General features: G+C 46.0%; 1 protein-coding gene across 1 annotated transcript in view; it reads right to left on the bottom strand.

The window, feature by feature from the left end:
- The window catches only part of FA2H (fatty acid 2-hydroxylase), a 56,565-nt gene extending 49,583 nt beyond the window's left edge, over positions 1-6,982 (bottom strand). The window contains exon 1 of the mRNA XM_065920422.1: positions 6,678-6,982. Within this exon, the coding sequence (XP_065776494.1) occupies positions 6,678-6,947 (270 nt within the window). The 5' untranslated portion in view covers positions 6,948-6,982. The remainder of the gene's footprint in view (positions 1-6,677) is intronic.
- Positions 6,983-23,663: the final 16,681 nt, after the last annotated feature.

Below are 23,663 nucleotides of genomic sequence, written 5' to 3' on the forward strand. Positions count from 1 at the left end.
TGGCAGGCACCAGTGTGCTAGTGTCTCCCAGGGAAACCCAGATGAGTCAGGCAATTTCAGCCTTCAGAGAGTTTACAATTTAGTCAAGAAGTTAAGACATGTAGTGAAAACAGTGAATAACAAAGAACATTTTGAATGCTGCAATGTAAGTAGAGGCCAAGTGCTATGTGAGCGTGCGAGAAGAAAAACCTGGCTCTAGATGGGAAAGGAAGGAGTCTGAAGACGTAGAGTGGATAGTTACCTGAATTAACTACAAATTTAACTAAATTTTCTGGGCATGGATGCAGCAATTGGGAGCCACTGAAGATTCAGGATACCGCTGTGATACAACCATGTGCTCTTTGGAGAGCATCACAGGCCATGGGCTGCAGGGAGAGCTGGCAGAGAGAGGCCTGCCCGGGAAACTGCTGCAGGAATGAGCATAACGAGGCTCTGACCACAGCAGGGGAACAGTGGGCAGATGTCTGAAAGGAAGACTAAGGAGGTCCATGAGGATGAGCAAGGCTCTGCCCCAGCCACCAGTATGCTTTATCCCCCACTCCCTTCTACAGCCTCCGGGTCCTTTAGGACGGAGCAGGGAATGGAGACAGCAGGACAACACAGATCATCTCCCAGATGTAGTGCTGAGTGAAAAGAAGCTGCATCTCGGGGCACGCCACTGTGGTTCCACTGAAGCTTTGCGCACTTTTCTGGGAAACGAGGAGCAAGAGGAACTAGTGGTGGAGACTGAGCATGAACAGCCAAGAAGGGGTGAAGCAGATGGAATAAAGCACCTCCCTCCCAAATCTACATCCCAATACCTGGACCCATGACTGTGTTACCTTACATGGCATGGAGGACTGTGCAGAGTGGTTAAACTAGAGACTTTGTGATGAGATGATCCTGGATTGTCCAGTGTGTGTGTGGGAGCGAGGAGCACAGTGCAACCACAAGGTTCCTTATAGGTGAGAGATGGGAGCAGGAGAATCAGAGGTCAAGAACGAGGAGAGACACGAGGGCAGAGGAGAAAGCAATGTGACTGACGGCTGGGGCCAGGAGCCAGGGAACATGGGCAGCCTCTAAAAGCTAGAAAAGGGGGGAAACAAATTCTCCCCTAGAGCCTCCAGAAGGAAGGCTGCCCTGCCAACTCATTTCTGACTTTTGACTCCAGAATCAGAAGAGAACATGTATGTGTTGCTTTATTGCACTGAGTTTGTGGCAATTTGTTACAGCAGCAAAATAAAATAAATGCAGGTGGAAAGCTAAAGGAGTGAGGTTTCCAGAAGCCAGGTGAACACAGCTTATCAAGGACAGGGCAGTGATCACCATGTCGAGAGTTCTGTCAGGCCAGCTGAGGACTGACCATCAGGTTTAGCCAGGGGAAGGTCCCGATGACCCTGACAAGGGCACTTTCAGTACCATGGTGGGTTTCAGAGAGAACAAGATGCTCACTACTTGTCTGTCTAAATGAATGGAAAGCAACGTATGGACCAATGGTGAATGTGTGTCTTAAGGTAAATAATAAAATGAAGATGATGGATGCTGCTCAGGCATCAATTTTGGTTCTCTGCTGGGAATGTTTCCAGAAATGATTACTCTCAGGTGTTTCTGAGATTCCTGTCTGTTTCTTTTTATTTCCCCCATAGAGTCCTAACTTCCAGTGAAAGTGAAAGTCGTTCAGTTGTGTCTGACTCTTTGTGACCCCATGGACTATACAGCCCATGGAATTCTCCAGGCCAGAATACTGGAGGGGGTAACCTTTTCTTCTCCAGGTGATCTTCCCAACCCAGGAATTAAACCCAGGTCTCCTGCATTGCAGGCATTCTTTACCAGCTGAGCCACAAGGGAAGCCCTAATTTCAACCTTCCCCTTAATTTAGGTCTCGAAGCCCCTTCTCTGAATTCCAGGGTGACATCAGGGAGCAGTCTTGGAGCCTGTGTTTACCCCATGTCACATGGAACCACATGACTTGGGTCCCTGGCTCTCTCCCAGCTGGCCCTAGCTTCATCCTCCAGGTAAAGCCCACCTGCCACCACAAGGCCCTGGCAAGGAGCAAAGGATGGGAGCTGCTGATGGGCCAGACAGGCCCATTTAGGGGGCCCTCCTGTAGGTTAAGCAAATCTTGACCCCCGTCAGCCAGCAGACTTGTCACATCCGCTCTGCTCTGCAGGTGGGGGCAGTTTGGCAAGTTCCCCATGCACCGGCTTTTATCTGAACTCTCAGCTCAGACCGGCGCTCCAAGCTGCGCTGTGCTCAAACTGCTCCGGAGCCTGGGGTAGGGTGGAAACCCTGAGTCTTCCTGCACTTAGATCTCCTCCTTAATCACTCAAGCTCTGAACCTCTGAATGGCCGGACCCTCAGAGCCTGACAGAAGCACACATGGCACAATCTGTGGATTTCTCAGCCACTCAGAGATATGCCTTATGGGACTAGGACACGACATCCAGAGACATTCAGAAGGCAGGGTTCGCCCAACAGCAGGGGCTGGGAGTCAGGGCTTGCCTTCTTCCAGGGTCTCCTCAAACAGGGCTTTTCTCCAGGGGCAAGCTTAGATGTCTGCCCACAAGAAGCATTCTTGAGGTCCAGCGGTGTGAGATGGTGCCGGGAGTGTGGTCTGCCCTTTCACAGTTATTTTCCTCATCGCAGCAGGTCTGGAATGAGGGAAGGATTCTGGTTGGACTGTGACGAAAGCTGTAGCTCTCTCACCAGAAAAATGCACAACCACACATTTTTACACATAATTTCATCTCTTCCATCAATCTCAGAAAATACTCCGCAGATCACCAGGGATAAGAAGTTCCACTTTAGGTGTCTTCCAAAGTGTGATACTTACTCCACTGATGGTGCTCAGGATTTCAGGTGATGGGAGGATGAGCATTTATTTTAACAGCTCTATTTTCAAAGTGCATGTAAAATCTGTGATTTCACTGGTAATAATGCCTAGGGCAAGTAAGTGGTAAAATAGAGAGTGAGTCTACTTACAGATAAACATTAAATAGTTCAAGTCCTATGCCAATTTGGAAAAAAAACTGGGACACTGATTCATGGATGACCTACGTCTGGGAAACACAGTTTCCATGGCCTTGGGAGGTCATTTCTTTCATATTTCTTAAAAAAAAAAAAAAAAAAAAAAAAAAAAGCTGGTTGCAGCTCAATCAATGGGCTTCACATCCCCTAACAACGTGAGCCACTCTTACCTAAGCTTGGAGTGAGGAGCCCAGAGCGCCCGGCTGAGAAGAGGGCCAGCTTCCCTGCTCAGCCATCCCTAATTCACCTTCTCAAGTTTGCTGCTGCCGCTGCTGCTGCTAAGGCACTTCAGTCGTGTCCAACTCTGTATGACCCCATAGACGGCAGCCCACCAGGCTCCGCCGTCCCTGGGATTCTCCAGGCAAGAACACTGGAGTGGGTTGCCATTGCCTTCTCCACCTCAGGTCAGAGGCTATAACAAACCTTGTCTCATCCCACAGTATGTTGGCTCAAACAAGTCTGACTTGTTTCACGTGTGTGTGCTTTCCTGTGAGTGTGAATGAATGTGTGTGTAAGTGTATACACAGAGGGGGTGTGGTAAAGTGGGGAACAGGGGAAACCAACGGGGCTGAGTCTTGTCCCTGCAATTTCACGGCAGGGCTCCAGCAGGCTCCTTGCCGAGGACTACACTTGGGGAGAAGGATTCTGAGGATGGGCACCATTCAGAAATGAGCCCCAAAGAAGAGAGCTGGTTCACGATATTCCCCTTCCCTGTCAAGGCCCCTCCTTGTCTTCACGTTACAGGAGCCGGGTTCTAGCCTCAACAGGTGTCAGCGTCCCTGGTCAAGTCTGAGGAGAGGAGAGAGGTGGAGAAGGCAGCACAGAGCTGCTAGGAGGGCTTAACCAGAAAGAAGAACAGAAGTGTCTTCTCTGTATTCAGGCCTTACAAGGAGGGCTTCTCTCTGACAGGATAGCTTCTCTAGATTTCTCCTCTGGCCACCTCTCCTCCTAAACATAAAGACAACCCTACACTTGTTTCCAGACTAGAAATCTGCAGACAGAAGCTGACAAGCAACTGCAGTACTGGGTGATTATGGCCAGAGGTCAAGTTTGGGCCATGGGTTTGTAAGTATGATGTTAGTTTTCTCCCCCATATCCTCAGGCAGGGGGCCCAGTTACAAGGACACCTGAAACACGGCACACTGGGACTCTTGCAGTGACAGGTGAGAGCAGGCGTAGGAAGCAAATTTAGACTCAGTATTCTCTGAAGGACAGCTAAAGCAAAGCAAGTGAAAGTGAAAGTCGCTCCGTCCTGTCCGACTCTTTGCGACCCCATGGACCAGAGTCCATGGAATTCTCCAGAATACTGGAGTGGGTAGCCTTTTCCTTCTCCAGGGTATCTTTCCAACCCAGTGATTGAACTCAGGTCTTCTGCATTGCGAGCGAATTCTTTACCAGCTGAGCCACAAGGGAAGTCCAAGAATACTGGGGTGGGTAGCCTATCCCTTCTCCAGGGGATCTTCCTGACCCAGAAATTGAACCGGGGTCTCCTGCATTGCAGGCACATTCTTTACCAACTGAGCTATGAGGGAAGCAAAGCAAAACAAAGACAAATCAAACCATAGCACTGGGTGGCGAGCAGAGCCAGGAAGGAGGTGGGGCCATCTCAGGAGAGATACTCTGGACGGCGCTGGGAGGAGAGGTCACACCCTAGGCTCCTGTTGATAGGTTACAATTACAATATAGAACACCTTCCATAAGCCATCACATGCCTAGAAGTCTCTAGTATTCTGGCCTATGCCTCTCATTTCCTGCACTCAGCTTCAGTTAAACCTATGGCTAAGCCCCTTCGGCATGATCTGACACCAAACTTCAGCTTCCAAGATTAAACTGGACTCTTGCTGCAGAATAGTGAGTCCTATCATTTTACCTGTGAAGTCTCCCAAATTCAACCTTCCCCTCTTCTTGGTCAAAGCCAGTGTTACCTCTCACTGGGGCTACAGGCTAGCCTCCTTCCTGGTCTCCACACACCCACTTTGGCTCCCTCCACTCCTCCTCATCACTGCAGCTGGGATGGTCTTCCAAAGATGCAAATCTGACCACGCTGTATCTCCACTTGAATCCGTTCCCTGCCTTCCGGTTGTTCTTAGAATCATGCCCCAAATCCTGAGCACAGCCGCCTGACTGATCTCTGGCCTCCTTCCACTTCCCTCTCCTTGCCCACCAGCTTCTGGTCACATTGGTTTTATTTCTGTCCCTTGACTCTGCCAAGTCCTTACCCTTCAGAGCCTCTAGGTATTCTGTTCCGTCTGGAGTGTTGTCCTCACCACACTCCACCTGGCTAAAAGCCAGGTATTCACTGATTAGCTCCCAGGGTAAACACCACTTTCTCCAGAAAGTCCTCCCTGATTCACACTCTGATGGCACCAGGTAACTGAAGAACTACTGTAGCCTGTTGGGTCCATGAATGAGACCATATTGTTTTGTCCATTGGTACCTCAGTCCCTTGGTATTAGTGCCTAGCTAAGTGCTGCCAATCATTAACATATCAAGAGAGTGAGTGAATCAATGATCAAAGAACTGGGCAGGATGACTCAGTGAAAAGACACCTGGAACAATGAGAGTCAAGTCCTTTCATCCAAAGACCTAAAAGTATTTGCTGGGGCCATCTTGAATGAAGAGATAGAAGCAGGGAACAACTGTTGGTTTATGTCCAAGCGTGATGGCTCCACTGTCCTCAGTCCTGCAGCTGGGCCTGGGGAAGGCCTGAAAGGTCAGTTTGCCTCAGGCCCAGGCCTACCCAGAGCCCAATAGATAAGATCATCTCCCACACCCAAAGGTCCTTGGAATGTACAGGGTACAGATTTTGGAATCAGACACACTTGACTTTTCTACTACTTGACTTTTCTACTATCTAGCTCAGATTCCCTCAGATCACAAACTGACCTCGAACTAGTGTTTCTTTGGGCCCCAGTTTCCACATCCTAAAATGGAGAAAATAAAATACAGACAGCAGTTTGAATACCATCACGAGCCTGGAATGCACAGCTGCATGCTGCTCAGTGCTATTTCCCTCTCCCCAGCAAAACTGGCTGACCCCGTCACGTCACTCTGCTGGACACCCAGGCTAGCATGCAGGGCATGAGACGAAGGGAGGTTTGAAGGGCGGGAGGACACAGGCCGTCTAAGACACGGCCCCAACTTTTCCACTCGGCCAGGGAAGCCCTGGCACAACACAAGGGTGGCAAAGAGAAATCCAAACTAACTGAGAAGGGTGACCAGTCTGTGCCTTTTGGATGCAGGAGCAGTGAGATGGGGAGGGGAGGACAGGTGAGCCTGGAAGCTATTATTCAAACAGAAACGAAGCGTAGTTGCAAAAAGGGAGAGGCTGATAAGGGAACAGGAAGGAAAGACTGGGTGTGTGAGGGGCTGGGAGGGAAAAGTGATCCAAGACGTCAGATGGCCAGAGGGGCAGCAGGAACCAGTATGAAGGAGGAGATACCTTGGGAGGTGGGAGAAGTAGCCGACAGCAGAGGGTCAGGGGAAATGCTGGAAAGGGGCAAATTCCTGGTTGGGGAGCCAGCGGGGGCTCGCAGGGGCTTGTACCAGGAGAGAAGGAGGTGGCTGTCACCTTGGGCCCTCCTGGAACGCAGGTGCACGGGGCTCGCGGGCAGTGGAGAGCCGGTGGTGGGGGGAGGAAGCAGGGGTGTGGGACCACCGGCCGGTTGTACCTGGGGGTCTCCTTGCAGGTCGCCCACGTAGTACTGCTCCAGCCAGCGGCGCGCGTTGGCCGAGTGTCGGTGCGGCGGCCCGTCCAGGTCGGCGCTCACGTCCTGGCCCGCGCGCGCCCACAGCAGCTGCTCGCCCCCCGGGTGCTGCCGCACGAAGCCGGTGAGGTCGTAGAGGCGGGCCCCGCGGCGGACCCAGCAGGCGCCGGCCGCCAGGCGCCGCTGGACCTCGGCGGCGGAGAAGCAGGCGGCGGGGGGCGGAGCGGGGTCCATGGCGTTAGAGCTGAGCTCGCGGCTGGCTCGGCGGCTGCCCGGCGCGCCTCTGGCAGCCCGCGGCCGCCGCCGCCTTGACGGGCCTGCCGCCACCGCACCTGCTCATTTGCATGCCGCGCTCCCATTGGCCGTGCGGCGGGACTCCGCGGGGGCCGCTTCGCCATTGGCCGGCGGGACGCCTGGCAGACACAAGAGGGGCGGGCCGGCGAGGGCGCGCTTGGCCAGGTGGCCTGAGGCAGGCCAGGGGTCCGCGCTCCGCCAGGTAGCCCGAGGCAGGCCGGGGCCCGCGCTGCACTGGGTGGTCCTAGGCAGGCTGAGGGCGCGCCCGCCGGGTGCGTCTCGTTGCACGAGAGCACAGGAGCAGGCAGTTGGAGGCGGGGCGAGTCCTCCCGTCGTCGGCGGCGGTCCGGACAGACGTACTCCTTGGCCTGATCGCCACCGCCGCTGCCTTATCTCCGCCGATCTCCCAGATCGCCACTTGGGAGAAACCTTCAGGTTTCCATCCTTAGGCTCCAGGAGTGGGTGACGAGGAGGAGAGGCAGGGTGACAACTAGAGTAACGCAACCAAGACGCTGGCCTCTGGCGCCCCCAAACCCTGTAATCACAACACATAATATTTTAATAATAAATAGATAAATATTTTAATACTTAATAATGGGTTTCCCTGGTGGCTCAAAAGCTGAAGAATCTGTCTACCAATGCAGGAGACTCAAGAGATGTCGGTTCCATCCCTGGATCAGGAAGATCCTTTGGAGAAGGAAATGACAACCCATTCCAGTATTTCTGCCTGAAAAATTCCATGGACAGAGGAGCCTGGTGGGCTACAGTCCATGGGGTCGCAAAGAGCTGGACATGACTGAGTGACTAAGCACACACAATATTTTAATGTACTATTTTTAAAAATTATGTAAATGGGCTTAGTGCCACTGAACTGTAAATTTTAAGATGGTTTAAAAGGTCACTTTTATGTCTATTTTACCAGAATAAAAATATAATGATTTTTTTTTTAAAAAAAGGAATACTGGCAAACCAGTCAGTGGGCTGGCCATCTGCTTTTGTAAAGTTTTAGTGGAACTAGGACTAGTGAAAGGAGTGAAGCAGGGTAGTGAACATGAAGGGTTGGATCTTGTCTTTAATGCTTTAAGTTTTAGTATTTTGTTCATCATGGATTTTTTTGCACTAGATTTGAATTTTTTAAATACTACATTAATATTATTATTGCCATGCTGAATTTGGGATCTTAGTTTCCAGACCCACGATTGAATCCTTGCCCCCTGCAGTGTAATACTCAGTGTAACACAGAGTCTTAACCACTGGACCACCAGGGAGGTCCCTAAAGTATTCTTTATCTTGATTACTGAGATTTTTTGGCATACCCTTAAGTTTTGCACACAGAGCGACTGCCTGAGTTGCCTCAGTCTAGTTTCATCTTCTGGAGAGGGCTCTGAAGGAAGAACAGAGAATCACGTTGCCATTACAGAAAAAGAAATAGGGATCTGAAGAAGTGAAGCCCAGTGACCATGAGGCTGGATGGGAGGGAAGACCAAGAGTGCTCACCCAGGTTTGTTTATAACAGGGAAGAACTGCACACAACTTTGCCCACTTCAGCTCATGGTTTGTAATAAAAGGATCCTGGTATTGAGGCTGCATCCATTTAACTGGTTTTGTTCTCTCCCAGAAAAAGGTATTTTCAGGGTCACCTCTGTTTATGCTGTTGTGGGGGTGGGCCTCTATGCTGGGTCAGTCTGTGGGAAGCCTAGCTCAGATGCCCTAGGGGTTACCCCAGCTACAGACATGTCCAAGGTCAGGTGGCACTAGTTGTAAAGAATCTGCCTGCCAGTGCAGGAGACACAGGAGATATGGGTTCCATCCCCGGGTCGGGAAGATTCCCTGGAGAAGGAAATGGAAATGGCAACCCACTCAAGTATTCTTGTCTGGAAAATTCCATGGACAGAGAAACTGGCAGGCTTCAGAGAGTCAGACACAACTGAGCACACACACACACACAAGGTTAGGAGCATCGTCCTTTCTTCTCTCCCAAGCCTTTCCTGGCTCACCCTCCGGGAGAAGGCAAGAGTTTCGCTGAGTCCACAGGTTGGCTGTGAAATTGCTGTCTACCAGGCATGGAGGGAGCGTCACTAATTTTGCTTTCTCAAATAGTGAACACCTAAACAGTCCCTCTCACACTACTTTCACATCTACTTTGTTCCAAATATCTTGCATGTGCAAAGGCATTCCAGCAGTCATCGGTATCTTCAGGGACTTCCTGATCTTGATATCTGTAGGACTTCCATATTTGGGTTTTCCACCATTGCCTTAAATTCCTATTATCTGAAGTTGAAGAAGCAATTTAGTCATCTATTCAGATTTATAACACATTTCTTACCATAGTAATTCCACTACTAGAAATTTAATCTTTCTGTATAAAGATGTGTAAGGGGAGGAAAAATAATTTTCCTTCTATCCTTTTAGGTTCTGGGCTGAGATACCCTCTGTAATAACATAAATATTAACAGAAGAAAAACAAATTTAATTTCATATATATGGGGCCCCACATCTATGAGAGCCAAAGAAGTGACCAGGGCAGGCAAACTTTGTACTTTTTAGACAAAGAAACAATAAATTTGTGAAAAACTGATAAGACAAGTTTGAGCTTGGAGAAGTAAATTAGTAAAGAAGTAACAAGATTTGTTTATATAGCCTTCTCAGTCCTGAATTCCCTGTTTCTGATAAGGATGTCTCTCTACCTTCTAGTATAGGAAGGGCACATTTCACATGGGAGATTTATTTCCTCCACTTAAGGTGATGGAGGGTCAGAGTGTTTTTCTTGTACCAGCTGTTTTTTAAGTAAATTTAATTCAAAATAGTCAATATGCCAAGTGAAAGTGAAAGTCACTCAGTCATGTCTGACTCTTTGTGACCGCACGGACTATACAGCCCATGGAATTCTCCAGGCCAGAATACTGGAGTGGGTAGCCTTCCCCTTCTCCAGGGGATCTACCCAGCCCAGGAATCAAACCAGGGGCTCCTGCATTGCAGGTGAATTCTTTACCAACTGAGTCACCAGTGAAGTCCCAATATGCCAAAGTGGCCTATTTTGTGGTGGCCTATCCTGAACTCCATCAGAGGTGTGCATAATAATAATTGCAATACTGCTAATAGATAAAAAACACCCAATATTCATCCTTAGGGTGGAATGATTAAATAAAGGACAGTGTAGTCAGTGGAATACTAATCATTAGAAAGAAAGAGGTATATCTATGTGTACTGATAGGGAACAATCTCTACACTATTTTTAGTGGAAAACAAGAATAATCAGTATGCTAATGATCATTTTACTGTTTTAAATTATTTAATTTTAAAAAGATTTTAAAGGTTTATAAAAGAGTATATATAAGTTTTAAAGCAAAAATAGTATAATTCAATGAATTTGCCTCCCAACTCAAGAGCTGCATGCATGTATGCTAGGTTGCTTCGGTTGTGTTCAACTCTTTGTGACACTATGGACTGTAATCCTCTGTCCATGGCATTCTCCAAGCAAGAATACTGGAGTGGGTTGCCATGCCCTTTTCCAGGGGATCTTCGGAACCCAGGGATTGAACTCGAGTCTCCTGCAGCTCCTGCATCTCAGACGGAGTCTTTATCACTAAGCCACTGGGGAAGCCTCAACCCAGATACCAAAATCTGCAGATGCTCAAGTCTTATATAAAATGGCATAGAATTTGCATATAACCTACATACATTCTCCTGTATACTTTAAATACTTTAAATCAGATTACTTATAATACTTATAATACTGAGGTATTATAAGTTGTGTCCGACTCTTTACGACCCCATGAACCGCAGCACACCAGGCCTCCCTCTCCATCACCAGCTCCCAGAGTTCACCCAAACCCATGTCCATTGAGTCGGTGATGTCATCCAACCATCTCATCCTCTGTTGTCCCCGTCTCCTCCTGCCCCCAATCTTTCCCAGCATCAGGGTCTTTTCAAATGAGTCAGCTCTTCGCATCAGGTGGCCAAAATATTGGAGTTTCAGCTTCAACATCAGTCCTACCAAAGAACAACCAGGAATGATCTCCATTAGGATGGACTAGTTGGATCCAGTATTATAATACCTAGTACAATATAAATGCTATGTAAATAGTTGCTGATGCATGGCAAACTTAAGTTTTGGTTTTTGGAACTTTCTGCAATTTTTTTCCCCAAATATTTTTGATTTGCAGTTGGTTGAATCCACAGATTCAATCCACAGATATGGAGAGCCAACTATACAGTTCTATGAGTTATGGGCATCTTTTATACTATTATAAAGATCAGGAATTTTTTTGTTTGTTTCTCCTTTTGCCAATACCACATTGTCTTTATTATTATAGCTTTATAATAAATCTTGGTATCTGGTAAGTCTACTGTTCACACCCTGTTCTCCTTTAGAGGGTGTCTTGGTTTTTATTTGGGTTTTTCTTTTTTCATATAAACTTTAGAATCAGTGTGTCAATGTCCATGAAAAAGCCTATTCAGATTATTAAAGGAACTACATTGACTCTATAGATTAATTTGGAAAGGATTGATATGTATGCAAGGTGGCACTACTGGTAAGGAATCCACCTGCCAATGCAGGAGACATAAGAAATGCGGGTTTGATCCCTGGGTTGAGAAGATCCCCTGGAGAAGGAAATGGCAACCCACTCCAGTATTCTTGGCATGGAAAAATCCCATGGACAGAGGAGCCTGGTGGGCCACAGTCCATGGGGTCTCCAAGAGTTGGACACAACTGAGCGCATACACACACACACACACAAAATAGGTTTACAGTACCAAGTCTTCCTATTTGTGAACTTGAGCTATATCTCTACTTATTCCCGTCATATGTGATATTGTTCCATAAAGTTTAAAATTTTATGCATACAGGACTTACACATATATGTTAAATTAACTTACAAGTTTACCTTATAGGGTTTTGTTTTTGCTATTGTAAGTGGCTTCTTTTTTTTAAAAAAAAAAAAAAAGTTTTTTCTTGTTGAAGTATGACATCCATAGAGAAAAGTACACAGAGTACAGTTTAATGAATTTTCACAAAATGAACACACTCTTACCAGAAGACAGAACACTAGCAGCTCCACAGAATTCTCCCTAATGCCCTTTTCACAGTTCCTTCTTCCTTTCTTCCCCAAAGAAAATCACCATATTGGTTTCAAAAACTGTACACCAGTTTTGTCTGCTTTTGAACTTTCTATTAATGGAATCATATAGGTTGTGCTCTTCTGTAGCTACTTCTTTCATTCAAATTATGTTCATGAAATTCACCTGTGTTTTGAGGTGTAGTAATCATTTGTACATTCTTGTGGCTGTACAGTATTTCACTATATGAAAAAGCCAAACTTATTTATTCATTCTATCATTGATAACAATTTGAATTGCTTTCAGCTTGGTGATATTTAGAGTTGCTAATGAACATTCTTGTACATGTCTTTTTTTTTAGTTATAATTGACCTATAACAATGTTAGTTTCAAGTGTACAATAAATATAGTGATTCAATATTTCTATACATTACAAAATGGTCACAAGTCTACTTATCATCTGTGACCAAAGTCATTCCAATATTATTGACTATATTCCCCATGCTGTAAACTTCATCCCTGTGACTCATTTATTTTGTACCTGGAAATTTCTATCTCTGAATCTCTCTCACCTGGTTCACTCATGCCCCTTCCCTCCCCTGCATCTGTTGGCCATCTGCATGTCTTCTTTGGAAAAAGGCTCATTTTAAAATCATATTGTTTACTTATTTGATGTTGAGTTGTATGACTTCTTTGTATATGTTGGCTATTTAAACCTTTATCAAATATATTGTTGGCAGACATCTTTTCCCATTCAAGAGGCAGCCTTTTCATTTTGTTGATAGTTTTCTTTACTGTGCAAAGGCTTTTTAGTTTGCTGTACTCCAGTTTGTTTATTTTTGCTTTTGTTTCCCATGCCCAAGGAGACAGATCCAAAAAGAAAAAGAAAAAATACCGCTTAGATCCATGTCAAACAGTGTATTAACGATGTTTTCTTCTAGGAATTTTATGGTTTGAGGTCTTAAAAGTTTTTCCTTAAGTCAGTACCCCCTCTAGATTGCCTTATTTCTGTCCGTGATACCACCACTTACCTAGCCCTGACATGCAAAACCTTAGAATCATATAGAATCAAGACCTATACCACAGTCTTCTCCTTTAAAAGGCATCCACTATAACTCGTATTTTTTCATCATAAAAAGGACAGAATTAAAAGTGTCCCCAAAGAAGGTACATGGTTCAGTTTTATCATTTGATGAGGAAGAAGAGACCTGAGACCATAGAACTAGTAAGGAATACAGTTGGGGGCTAAGTTTAACTTCACATTTAATGCCAATTTTTCTGTTGCCACTAGATGTGAGCAATTCAAGGGCAGGGGCCATTGTGCCTCCATCATTGTTGCTTTGCTTCTCACAGAGTTTCAGACACGTAGCAGGTGCTTAAATGATGTTCCCCTGATGTTTAGACTGGTGCTGTAACCTAAAAGTCTCCTTTCCTTCAAGCTTTGCTTCTTCTGATTCAGCACCACTGAAGAAGTGCACATGAACTGAGCACACATCATCACGCTTCTCAGAAACTGTCGGAGGTGCCCTCCTGCAAAAATGATGTGATCCAAATTCAAGCCGGCGGAAAGCCCCAATCACCTCCTCAGACTTGCCTTACCCTCCTTCAGATGGAAAGGTCCTCTGTCTCTCTGCCTGAGAGGCCTGACCGCCTGATCAAGGACCACCTCTCTGAAGAATCTTCCCTGACTCCTCTACTGTCTGTCCCTCTCATTCTGCCCTCGCCAATGGTGTGCTGTTACCCTTGCTCCCTGACGACACTCAAAGGACTCGAGGGCAGGGAATGATTCCAAGTCAGTCTGAGTCTCCAATCCTAAACACACTCGAGAAAATCAACAAATATTTACTTAGATTGGGTTGGCCAAAACGTTCGTTCCGTTTTTTCCATAAGGCATTACAGAAAACCTGAACAAATATTTTGGCCATCCCAATAATTATGCCAATATAAACACAAACTTGTCTCAAGTAAACATACACACATTTCAAGTACTCCTTTTTTTGGCCACAAGGCTTATGGGATCTTTGTTGTCCAACCAGGGACTGATCCCAAGTCCACAGCAGTGAAAGTGCTAAGTCCTAACCACTGGACTGCCAGGGAACTCCCTCAAGTGCTCTTTTTTTTTTTTTTCCAGTTCAAACTCTTTTCCCTTATTAAAGTCCAAGGTACATTACATGGTTTGGTATTCAACAAAGGAAAACTTGTTCAAATAAGGTAATTTGTTATCATCAGTATTTCTAGGTGACTGTTTATAATCAAGTAGCATTGTCAATATATCCGTGGGAAGCCCAACCATGAGGTCTACACTTTATGGAGGCCCAGTTCCTCTGAACTGGAGATTCCCAATTCATTTAAAGTTGGTCTAAGTTCCTGGATGACACAGGGATAGATTTCCTTATGAAGTCCTGCTTTGCTCTTAATGATCTCTATGATGTGAACTGTACTAGCAAAATCATTTAAGCACAGGTATGCTCACAAACCAGCAATAGTGATTTTGGGTTCTGGAACCAGATTATAGCCAACAAGTATATTCTTCCCTTTACACAATTCTTGAGCATCAATACCTGATGTATTAAAGTATGTCACCTAGCGAGTATCAGATTCCTCACCTGTCTCCTGTGACCCGTGGGAGTAGCAGTGAATTGACTGGATAGTGGTGGCAGGGCAGGGTGCAGGAGCCCTCGAGGGCTGGTCCCAGAGATTGCAGCTGCGGCTACTGGGCGGCAGTCAACAGCTTCTTCTATCATGATGGTGTGACAATGGCTGCCCACAGGCTAAGGCTGAGCTCAAGTACTCTTTTGAACACTGAACATTATGCCTATATTAGGAAATATAATCTTTTTCTTCCACATATTATTGACTATGTACCTCCTTCATTTTGGGACAAACCCTAGGTTTGTTATTTATTTTTGGTGGCCTTTTTATTTCTTGGTTGGCTTATTGGTTGATTGGTTTGCTAAAAGTCAACATTGTATATGATAAAGCACTGGGTGTGGGAGGTTTGTTTTTTCAATTTGATTGAGTTATAACAGACATATATCTGTGTGTGAGTTGAAGGTGTCTAAGGATCCTACTTTGCCAACAAAGGTCCTTCTGGTCAAAGCTATGGTTTTTACAGTGGTCATGTATGGATGTGAGAAAAGGACTGTGAAGAAAGCTGAGTGCCGAACAATTGATGCTTTTGAACTGTGGTGTTGGAGAAGACTCTTGACAGTCCCTTGGACTGCAAGGAGATCCAATCAGTCCATCCTAAAGGGGATCAGTCCTGGGTGTTCATTGGATGAACTGATGCTGAAGCTGAAACTCCAGTACTTTGGCCACCTCATGCAAAGAGTTGACTCATTGGAAAAGACCCTGATGCTGGGAGGGATTGGGGGCAGGAGGAGAAGGGGATGACAGAGGATGAGATGGCTGGATGGCATCACCAACTCGATGGGCATGAGTTTGAGCAAACTCTGGGAGTTGGTGATGGAGAGGGAGGCCTGGCGTGCTGCGATTCATGGTGTCGCAAAGAGTCGGACACGACTGAGAGACTGAACTGAACTGAAGGATCTTACTTCTGTGTGGAATCGTAAAAAACCAAAATCATAGAAAATAGATAATAGATCATATTTGTGGTTATCAGTGGTGAGCATTAGTTCTTTACTCTGAAGTCCTAAATCTGTTAGGGATTCCCTGATAGCTCAGTTGGTAAAGAATCCACCTGCAATGCGGGAGACCTGGGTTCAATCCCTGGGTTGGGAAGATCCCCTAGAGAAGGGAAAGGCTACCCACTCCAGTATTCTGGCCTGGAGAATTCCATGGACTGTATAGTCCATGGGGTTGTAAAGAGTTGGACACGACTGAGCGACTTTCACTTTCAACACTGACCCTGGTGAGTGTAGCCAGCTTCTTACACTAGTGAACACTGGTTTCTTCTTTTTTAAAAATTCAGTTAAAATTCACATAACATAAAATTCATTGTTTTAACCATTTTATCATGTATAATTCATTGGCATTTAGTAAATTCACAGTGTTGTGCAACCACTACCTCCACCAAAACATTTTCATCACCCCAAAAGGAAACCTCACACCCTTTAGCAGTCACTACCTGCCCCCCTTCCCCATTCCCTTCTGCTCCCTACCCGAACATCTGCTCTCTGTCTCCATGGATTGGCCTATTCTGGGTATTTAATATAAATGGAATCACTCAATTCATGACCTTTTGTATCTGATTTGTTTTAATTAGCATATTTTTTGAGGCTCATCCATGTTCTACTATGTATCTATTATCTCATTCCTTTTTAAGGCTGAAAATATTCCATTGTATGGACAGACCACATTTTTCCCCCCATTTAGTGTATCTGTTCATCAGCTGATAGATATTTGGGTTGTTTCTTTTGGGATGTTCACCTTTTGACTCTGTGAAGAGTGCTGCTATAAATATTTGGCTTCTTTCTGTTTAAAAATAGGGATTAAAAAAAAAAAAAAAAACAAACACCCTGGCCTGGCTGTTGCAAGGACTGTTGTGAAACCAAATGAGAGCATGTAAAAGAGCATCTTCTCAGCCGCCCAGCCCCGTGCCTGTGTATTGCAGGAATTGCTGGTGGTGGAGCCTGTGGCTATAGCTATGCTATGGGCAGGAGCATCTGTGCTGGCCTCAGGGAGAGAGACAGGGGTCCTGAGACTCTGGCCTTCCTCTGTGCCACCCTGTCATCCATCCAATGCCCGGCGCTGGGTCTGGCAGACACCAGCTGCTCACAACTGAAGCTAGACATCCCTTTGCGGCCGTTTCAGATAAAGCAATCCTGGGCAGAGGGGCCAGTAGTGTACGAGGACAATGACTTGCTTCAGGGGTCTGAGTCATAGTTTGGTCTTGCCACCACTGGGCCTGAGTTATTCATCGGTGAGTGGAGTAACATCTGAGCAGACCTTCTGGGCGGGGGCATCTCGACAGGTAGGCTAGGCAGTGAGAGACTGGGGTTGTTGAGAAACTCCTCAGTGCTCTATGCTAGTGCAGAGCAGAGAGTGACCTTCATTTCCTCCATCCTGGCCGAGTGCCCTTTCTCTCCTGAGCTGGGGACACCAAGACAAGTCAAGAAAATCATCCCCTGAACACGCGAAGCTAGAAGGTATCCGTAAAGCACATCATTTTAAAAACTGTCTCAACTGCTATGGTGCGAAGTGCGGAGTGCAATGGGGGAATATGCACACAGTGTTACTGTAGGGAATCCTCTGGCCGTCCAGGGGTTAGGGCTCCATGCTCTCACTGCTGAGGGCTGGGCTTTGATCCCTCAGGTTGGGGAACGAAGATCCCACCAGCCACACGACATCCACACAGTCGACAGGATATACCCACTGTGAGGTCAGAGGCTTCCTCCCTGTCCTCTATAGGGTAACACGAGCCACATGGCTCACCTCTCTGCTCACGCTCCCCCCAGACTGAAGACAGAAAGAGGGCCCGGGGGCCAGAGCCATGGAGCCCCGGGCCCTTGTTGAGAGCGGGGGCTCTCCTGCCTCACTTCCGCACACCAGTCTCGGCTGCAGTGAATCCGTACTGTGTGTCCTTCAGCATCTTAATGATGACAGCTCTCCTCCTTGGCTGCTGGACACAGTGTCCTTGTGGATTCTGCCACGCCTCCTGACACTCTTCTAATTCTTTGCCAGCCTCTTTGACAGCACCTTCCTTTTTCCTATTACTGGCATATTTTCTTTTCCTGACCATCTCCAAGGTGGAGATACTTCACAAGGTGTCCCCCACGTCTCCATGCTTCCCCTGTACTCTTTTTGGGTGACTGTCCACTTCCTTGATCTCAACAATCACTTCTAATTGATGAATTTTAAATCCACAGCTTCCCTGCTGATCCTCTCTGAGAGAGGTGTTTCTCTCTGTTTGGCCACACTGCGCATAGCATGCGAGATCTTAGTTCCCCAACCAGGTATCAAACCCATACTCCCTGCGGTGGAAGCACTGAGTCTTAACCACTGGACTGCCAGGTAAGCCCCCAAAAAGGTATTTCTGATCACCCTGTGAGCCTTCTACATGCTCAACATGCTGAACTCAAATCCCACCTCTTACCCCTAAAACCAGCTTCTCTCATTGCTGCAGTGACATCATGAGGCTTTAAACACTTAGTACTTAATAATAGCTTAATAGCTGTGTCAATTGTTTCAGTTCTACCTCTGATGCACCTCTCGTCTTCCCTGCACCTTCACCATCCAGACATAGATCCATCCATCACTCACTGGACCATAGACGCTGACATTATATCATTCAATAAAGAGAGTTGGGATAATTAGCTAATTACAGGGCAAATTAACGTATGTGAGTCAGTTTGGAGCAAACATATTAGAGAAGTGTGGTCGAGCTGCCTATTTGAGAAAGTTGGAAGATGTTACTAGAACTTCATCAAGATGTTACTGGCACTTCATCTTCTGATTCTGTATTATATTTCCTGCTTTTATTCCCCTGAAATGAGCACAGGTGGATAATGGGAAAAGGAAGAATAACCTTATTTAGGTTAATGGATTTATATACATAGGTGATACACAAATGTGTTATTAGTAAACAAAAGTTCTGGCATTCACCCTCTGCGATGGCCCACACTCTGTCTGTGGAGTGTGTTTCCCTCTGTATCTGAATAAATCTACTTCTTACCTATCACTTTATCTCTCACTGAATTCTTTCTGCAATGAGACATTAAGAACCTGAGCTTCATTAGGTCCTGAGACTAGGTACTGTGGCTGGATTCAAGTCCCAGCCACATGGGTTCAAGTCCCAAGAGGATTTTGGCTGGGTTTGAGACCCAAACTGAAGTAAACGGTTTCAGCTGTGTCTGACTCTTTGCAACCCCCATGGACTGTAGCCCACCAGGTTCCTCTGTTCATGGAATTCTCCAGGCAAGAACACTGGAGTGGGTTGCCATTCCCTTTTCCAGGGGATTTTCCCGACCCAGGAATCAAACCCCAGTATCCCACATTACAGGCAGATAGTTTTACTGTCTGAGCCACTAGGGAAGCCCCATCGTGGAAGAGTGGAATTTCACCCCTGGTTTGGGAACTATGATCCCGCAAGCTGTACAGGTGGCCACAAAAAAAAACAAAAAAACAAACAAACAAACAAACAAAAAAAGTTCTATAAGAAACAAAAACCAGATTGTTTTTGTACAAAAAACGAAAAAAGGGCTAGTGGGGAGGGAGAGGACTGACTACATGAGGGACCTTTGGGAGGAGGTGACAGAAATATTCTATGTCTTGATTTTGGTGGTGGTAACATATCTGTGTGTTTTTGTCAAGACTCGTAGAATTGTATACCCATTCAGATGAATTTTACTGTATATAAATCTGGTTTTGGGCTTCCCAGCAGTAAGTCTTTTTGACTCAGCGGTAAAGTATACGCCTGCTAACGCAGAGAGTTTGAACCCTGAGTCGGGAAGATCCCCTGGGGAAGGAAAAGGCAACCCACTCTTATTCTTGCCTTGGAAATCCCATGGACAGAGGAGCCTGGCAGGCTACAGTCCTTGGGGTCACAAAGAGCTGGCTACAACTTAGCGACTATACAACAACAACAAATCTGACTTTAATGGCAAGTGTTACATAAAATAGAAGTTTCAAGAGTGAGTCAAGCAAGCCCTCTTTCAGCGATCATGTCCCCAGCCCAATCTCCCCAACTCTACTTCTCTGACAAGAGAGAACCACTATTCACAGTCTGGCTCATTTCCTTCTAGCCATCTTTCCACCCCCACTTCTACCCCACATATACTTTTTTTTCAATTGAGATATAATTGACATATTACATGTGCTGGCTTTAAGTATATAACGTAATGATTTGATATATGTATACACTATGAAATGATTACCACGGTAAGTTTAGTTAACATCCATCACCACAGATAGCTATAATTATTTTCCCTGTAACGAGAACTTTTTAAATTTACTTTCTTAGCAACTTTCAAATACATAATACAGTATTGTTAGCTCTTGCCACCATGCTGTACATTACATCCTCAGGACTCATTTACCTTATAATTTGAAATTTGAACCTTTTGACCACCCTTACCTACATCACACTCTCCCCCACTCCCATTCGCTGTCTCTGTAACCACTCAATTGTTCTCTGTATCTATGAGTTTCTTTTGGTTTGTTTTAGATTCCATGAGATCATACAATATTTGTCTTTCTATATCTTTTTCACTTAGCACAATGCCTTCTAGGTCCATCCATATTGTCACAAATGATATGATTTCCTTCCTTTTATGACTGAATAATATTCCATTATTATTATGTATTATATATAATAATATATGTTGTAATGTATTTATATTATAGTATAATATATTATACATATTAATATGTATGTAGGTATATAAATATATATATTTCATCCATTTATCCATGATGGACACTAGGTTGTTTCTGTATCTGTACTTTTCTTTTTCTATTTAACAATATAGCTTAGAACTGGCTCTGTATCAATTCATAGAGATATTCCTTATTTTCTGATACAACTTCACAGGGTTCCACTGTGGGGATCTAACATAGGTTATTAGACCAGTGTCCTTCCTGTTTAGATTATTTCCTATAATCCTTCCTATTTAGAGTATTACCAGTATTTTGAAATTAGCAATTGTTCCACAATGTTCTCAGGCAGGCATGTTTTAGAAGGCAGGGAGAGGAGGTACTTTGAGGTCATCTTATGACGTGGTCTTATGCTGCTAGAAGCCATGCTAGAGCTTGGGCAAAGTCATGCAAGCCGGGCGTCCTGCAGCTCTCAACACACACACACTTCCACAGCATGTATACCCACCCCTCACCCCCACACACTCACTCTCATTCAGGGCCTTAGTCTACCCTAGCGCCATCAGATCCACATTCAAACTCTTTTTCTCCTTTGGAAATCTTGTGGGTAAGTCTTAAATGGGGCAGTGTGTAGCCCTGAGGGCCAAATCCTGGCACAAACCCCAGGGCAGGGGCCTGCTAAGGAGGATACTGGCCACATGGTGAACTTGTGGGAATGAGACCCAGCAAAGCCCCCCTTGTCTGCGACCACACCCTTCTTTGTAGTTTCCCAGGTCAGCGACACATCTAGAAACACACCAAGCGGCTTCCCAGTGTCAGCCCACAAGATAGACTCGAGGTCTAAATGAGGTAAGAGGAGTCTCGCAAACTATAAATAACCCACCCCGCTGGCACCACGAGCATTCACCCCGGATCTGTGCTGCAGAGCTCTCTCCAGGTGCTAGTGCAGACATGCCACCAGCTGCTCCATCTTGCCTCTCTCCACGTTCCCCAAAAGGGGGGATGAGCTTACTGTGATAATACTGAATGCCAGTCCCTTGCCAATTTTTCCTCAAGCCCTTCCTGTTATGTCAAAGAGAACACCTTTGCCTGATGCTACTAAATGCTTAACAGCTTGCTGAAGCTTAGAGTCTTCGGATCAACCAAAGCCTAGCTAGTATTTATTAACAATCATGTCATTCATTTGCCTTTGTTGTGTTTGTCTTTATAGTTACCTTATATTTTTGGCAAAGTATATTGCCTTTTCCACTTGTGATAGTGGTATAAAGCTTTCTTTTTATATGTATTTATTTCAGTTAAAAAAAAAAGTGAGTCTTTTAATGGCTATATATCACAGCAAGAGGAAGCAAAAAGAAAAATAAAGGAACAGAGTGAACTGGTGAATACATCTCACAGAACAGCCTTTGCCTTCTCTCTAGCTGTGGAGCCAAGGAAGCAACTTCTGCTTTCAACACTGCAAAGAATTTTCATATATCCTTTGCTCAGATTCACCAATTATTATTTGTTTCATTTTCTTTCTCCCTTTCTATATGTGTGCATAGATGTATTATATATGGAATACAAAAATGCACATATTTGTATCTATGTACATGTACACACACATACATTTGCAAAACTACATGAAAGTGTAGTAGACACATTATACTCCTTTATCCCTAAACACTTCAGTGCGTCTTTCCTAAAAGCAAGCACATCTTACACAGCGCCACTATCAGGATCAAGAAATTTAACACTAATATAACTCTATTGTTTGGATATTCAATTCTACAGCCAACCATTCAAATCCATATTCAAATTTCACCTATTTCCAATAAGATCCTATAAAGCAAATTTTTTTTTCCTGGTCCAGGATCCAAGTCAGCTCATCACATTGCATTTAAGTTTCCATGTCACCTCTCCTTCTTTCACGACCTTGACATTTTTGAAGAATCCATACCATTTATTTTGAGACTATCCCTGGATTTGGGTTTTGATTTCCAACATTGTTGACCCTCTCATGGAGAATGACATCAATTGCAAATCCCACAAACGGACCTAAATTTCTAAGTTCAGAGAAGAAATGGAGGGGAATTCCCTGGTGGCCCAGTGGTTAGGACTCCAAGCTTTCACTGCAGGGGGCTTGGGTTCAATCCCTGGTTGGGGAACTAAGATCCCACAAGCCCCTCAGCACAGACAGAAAAAAAAAAGTGGAGGAAAGGAGGAAGTACTGTGGGGATGCAGAAGAGAGGAAGAATAAGGCGAGAAGCTTCCACCCAAGCATGAGAAAGCCAGCCCCGCAGTTCTGTGCTTGGAGACTTGCACTTGATTGCAAAGCTCTTCTGGCTTTGGGCTGCTGCTTCGGGCCTGCGAGAAATGGTTGCACAAGGCAGAGATTTTGACAGGAGGAAACATTCTGGCCGGGGGTCAGGCCCTAGGTTCATTCCCAGGGGTTCCCCTCGACCAGGTCTGTAGAAGAGGGGGGAAGCTGGTCCTCCTCCAGCAGCACTGCTGGCTGAGCAGTCACACATCTGCAGGTGGAGTACCTGGGCTCAGACCTCCAGGAGTCTGACCATTGCCACTGGTCCCGGGGAGTGGCACTGCCTAGGTCAGGGGGCCTGTGGGAAGATGCTGTCTCATTCCTTTTCAATTTCTCGGGGTCTCCTTGGTGAATGGAAGGTAACTTTGAAGATCTGTTAATCAATATTTGGGGCTCCCATAGGGCACTTGATCACTGCACTCTGTGTCCGGGGTCCTTTGCCGCAGGTGGACACAGCGGTGCTGGTTCTCTGGCTCTGTACCCCACCCTGCAGAATGCACCTACTCTAGGAATGCCAGGGTGGCCACATCCTCATCAGCCCAGCTTGCCCACCTGGGCTCCCAACCCCTCCCCTGCCAGCCCCAGAGTTTTCACCTGAGCCCTGAAGCAGCTCTGGGCTTCCCCAGGGGGCCTGGAGCTGAGGGTACAGGGGATCCTCATCAACTAGTTTAGGGGAAGCAGAGCCATGAGGGACAATAGCCATTGTCTGGCGCCCTCCTGGAGGACAGTTGGACAAGAGCTAAGTATTAAAAACTGGCAATTCTTCCTTGATCTGGATGCCTCCCCGGCTCAAGCTGACTCTACATCCCCTTGCCCTCTCTGCCGGCTGGAGCCACAGCAGCAGCACCCCCATCGCAGCACCCCGAGAAGACCAAACAGTCCTGCTCCCCTGCTTACCCAGGTGCAGCCATCCCAGGGAAGCAGGTGTGAGCTCCCAGCCCCCCCAGGTCCTGCGCTGCCCCTAAAAGGAACTGTGGGGCACTGAGAACTTCTCTACCTCCCCATGTGCTCCTTCTTAAACCAAG

This window comes from Muntiacus reevesi, chromosome 2 (genome assembly GCF_963930625.1).
Source record: "Muntiacus reevesi chromosome 2, mMunRee1.1, whole genome shotgun sequence".
Lineage (NCBI taxonomy): Eukaryota > Metazoa > Chordata > Mammalia > Artiodactyla > Cervidae > Muntiacus > Muntiacus reevesi.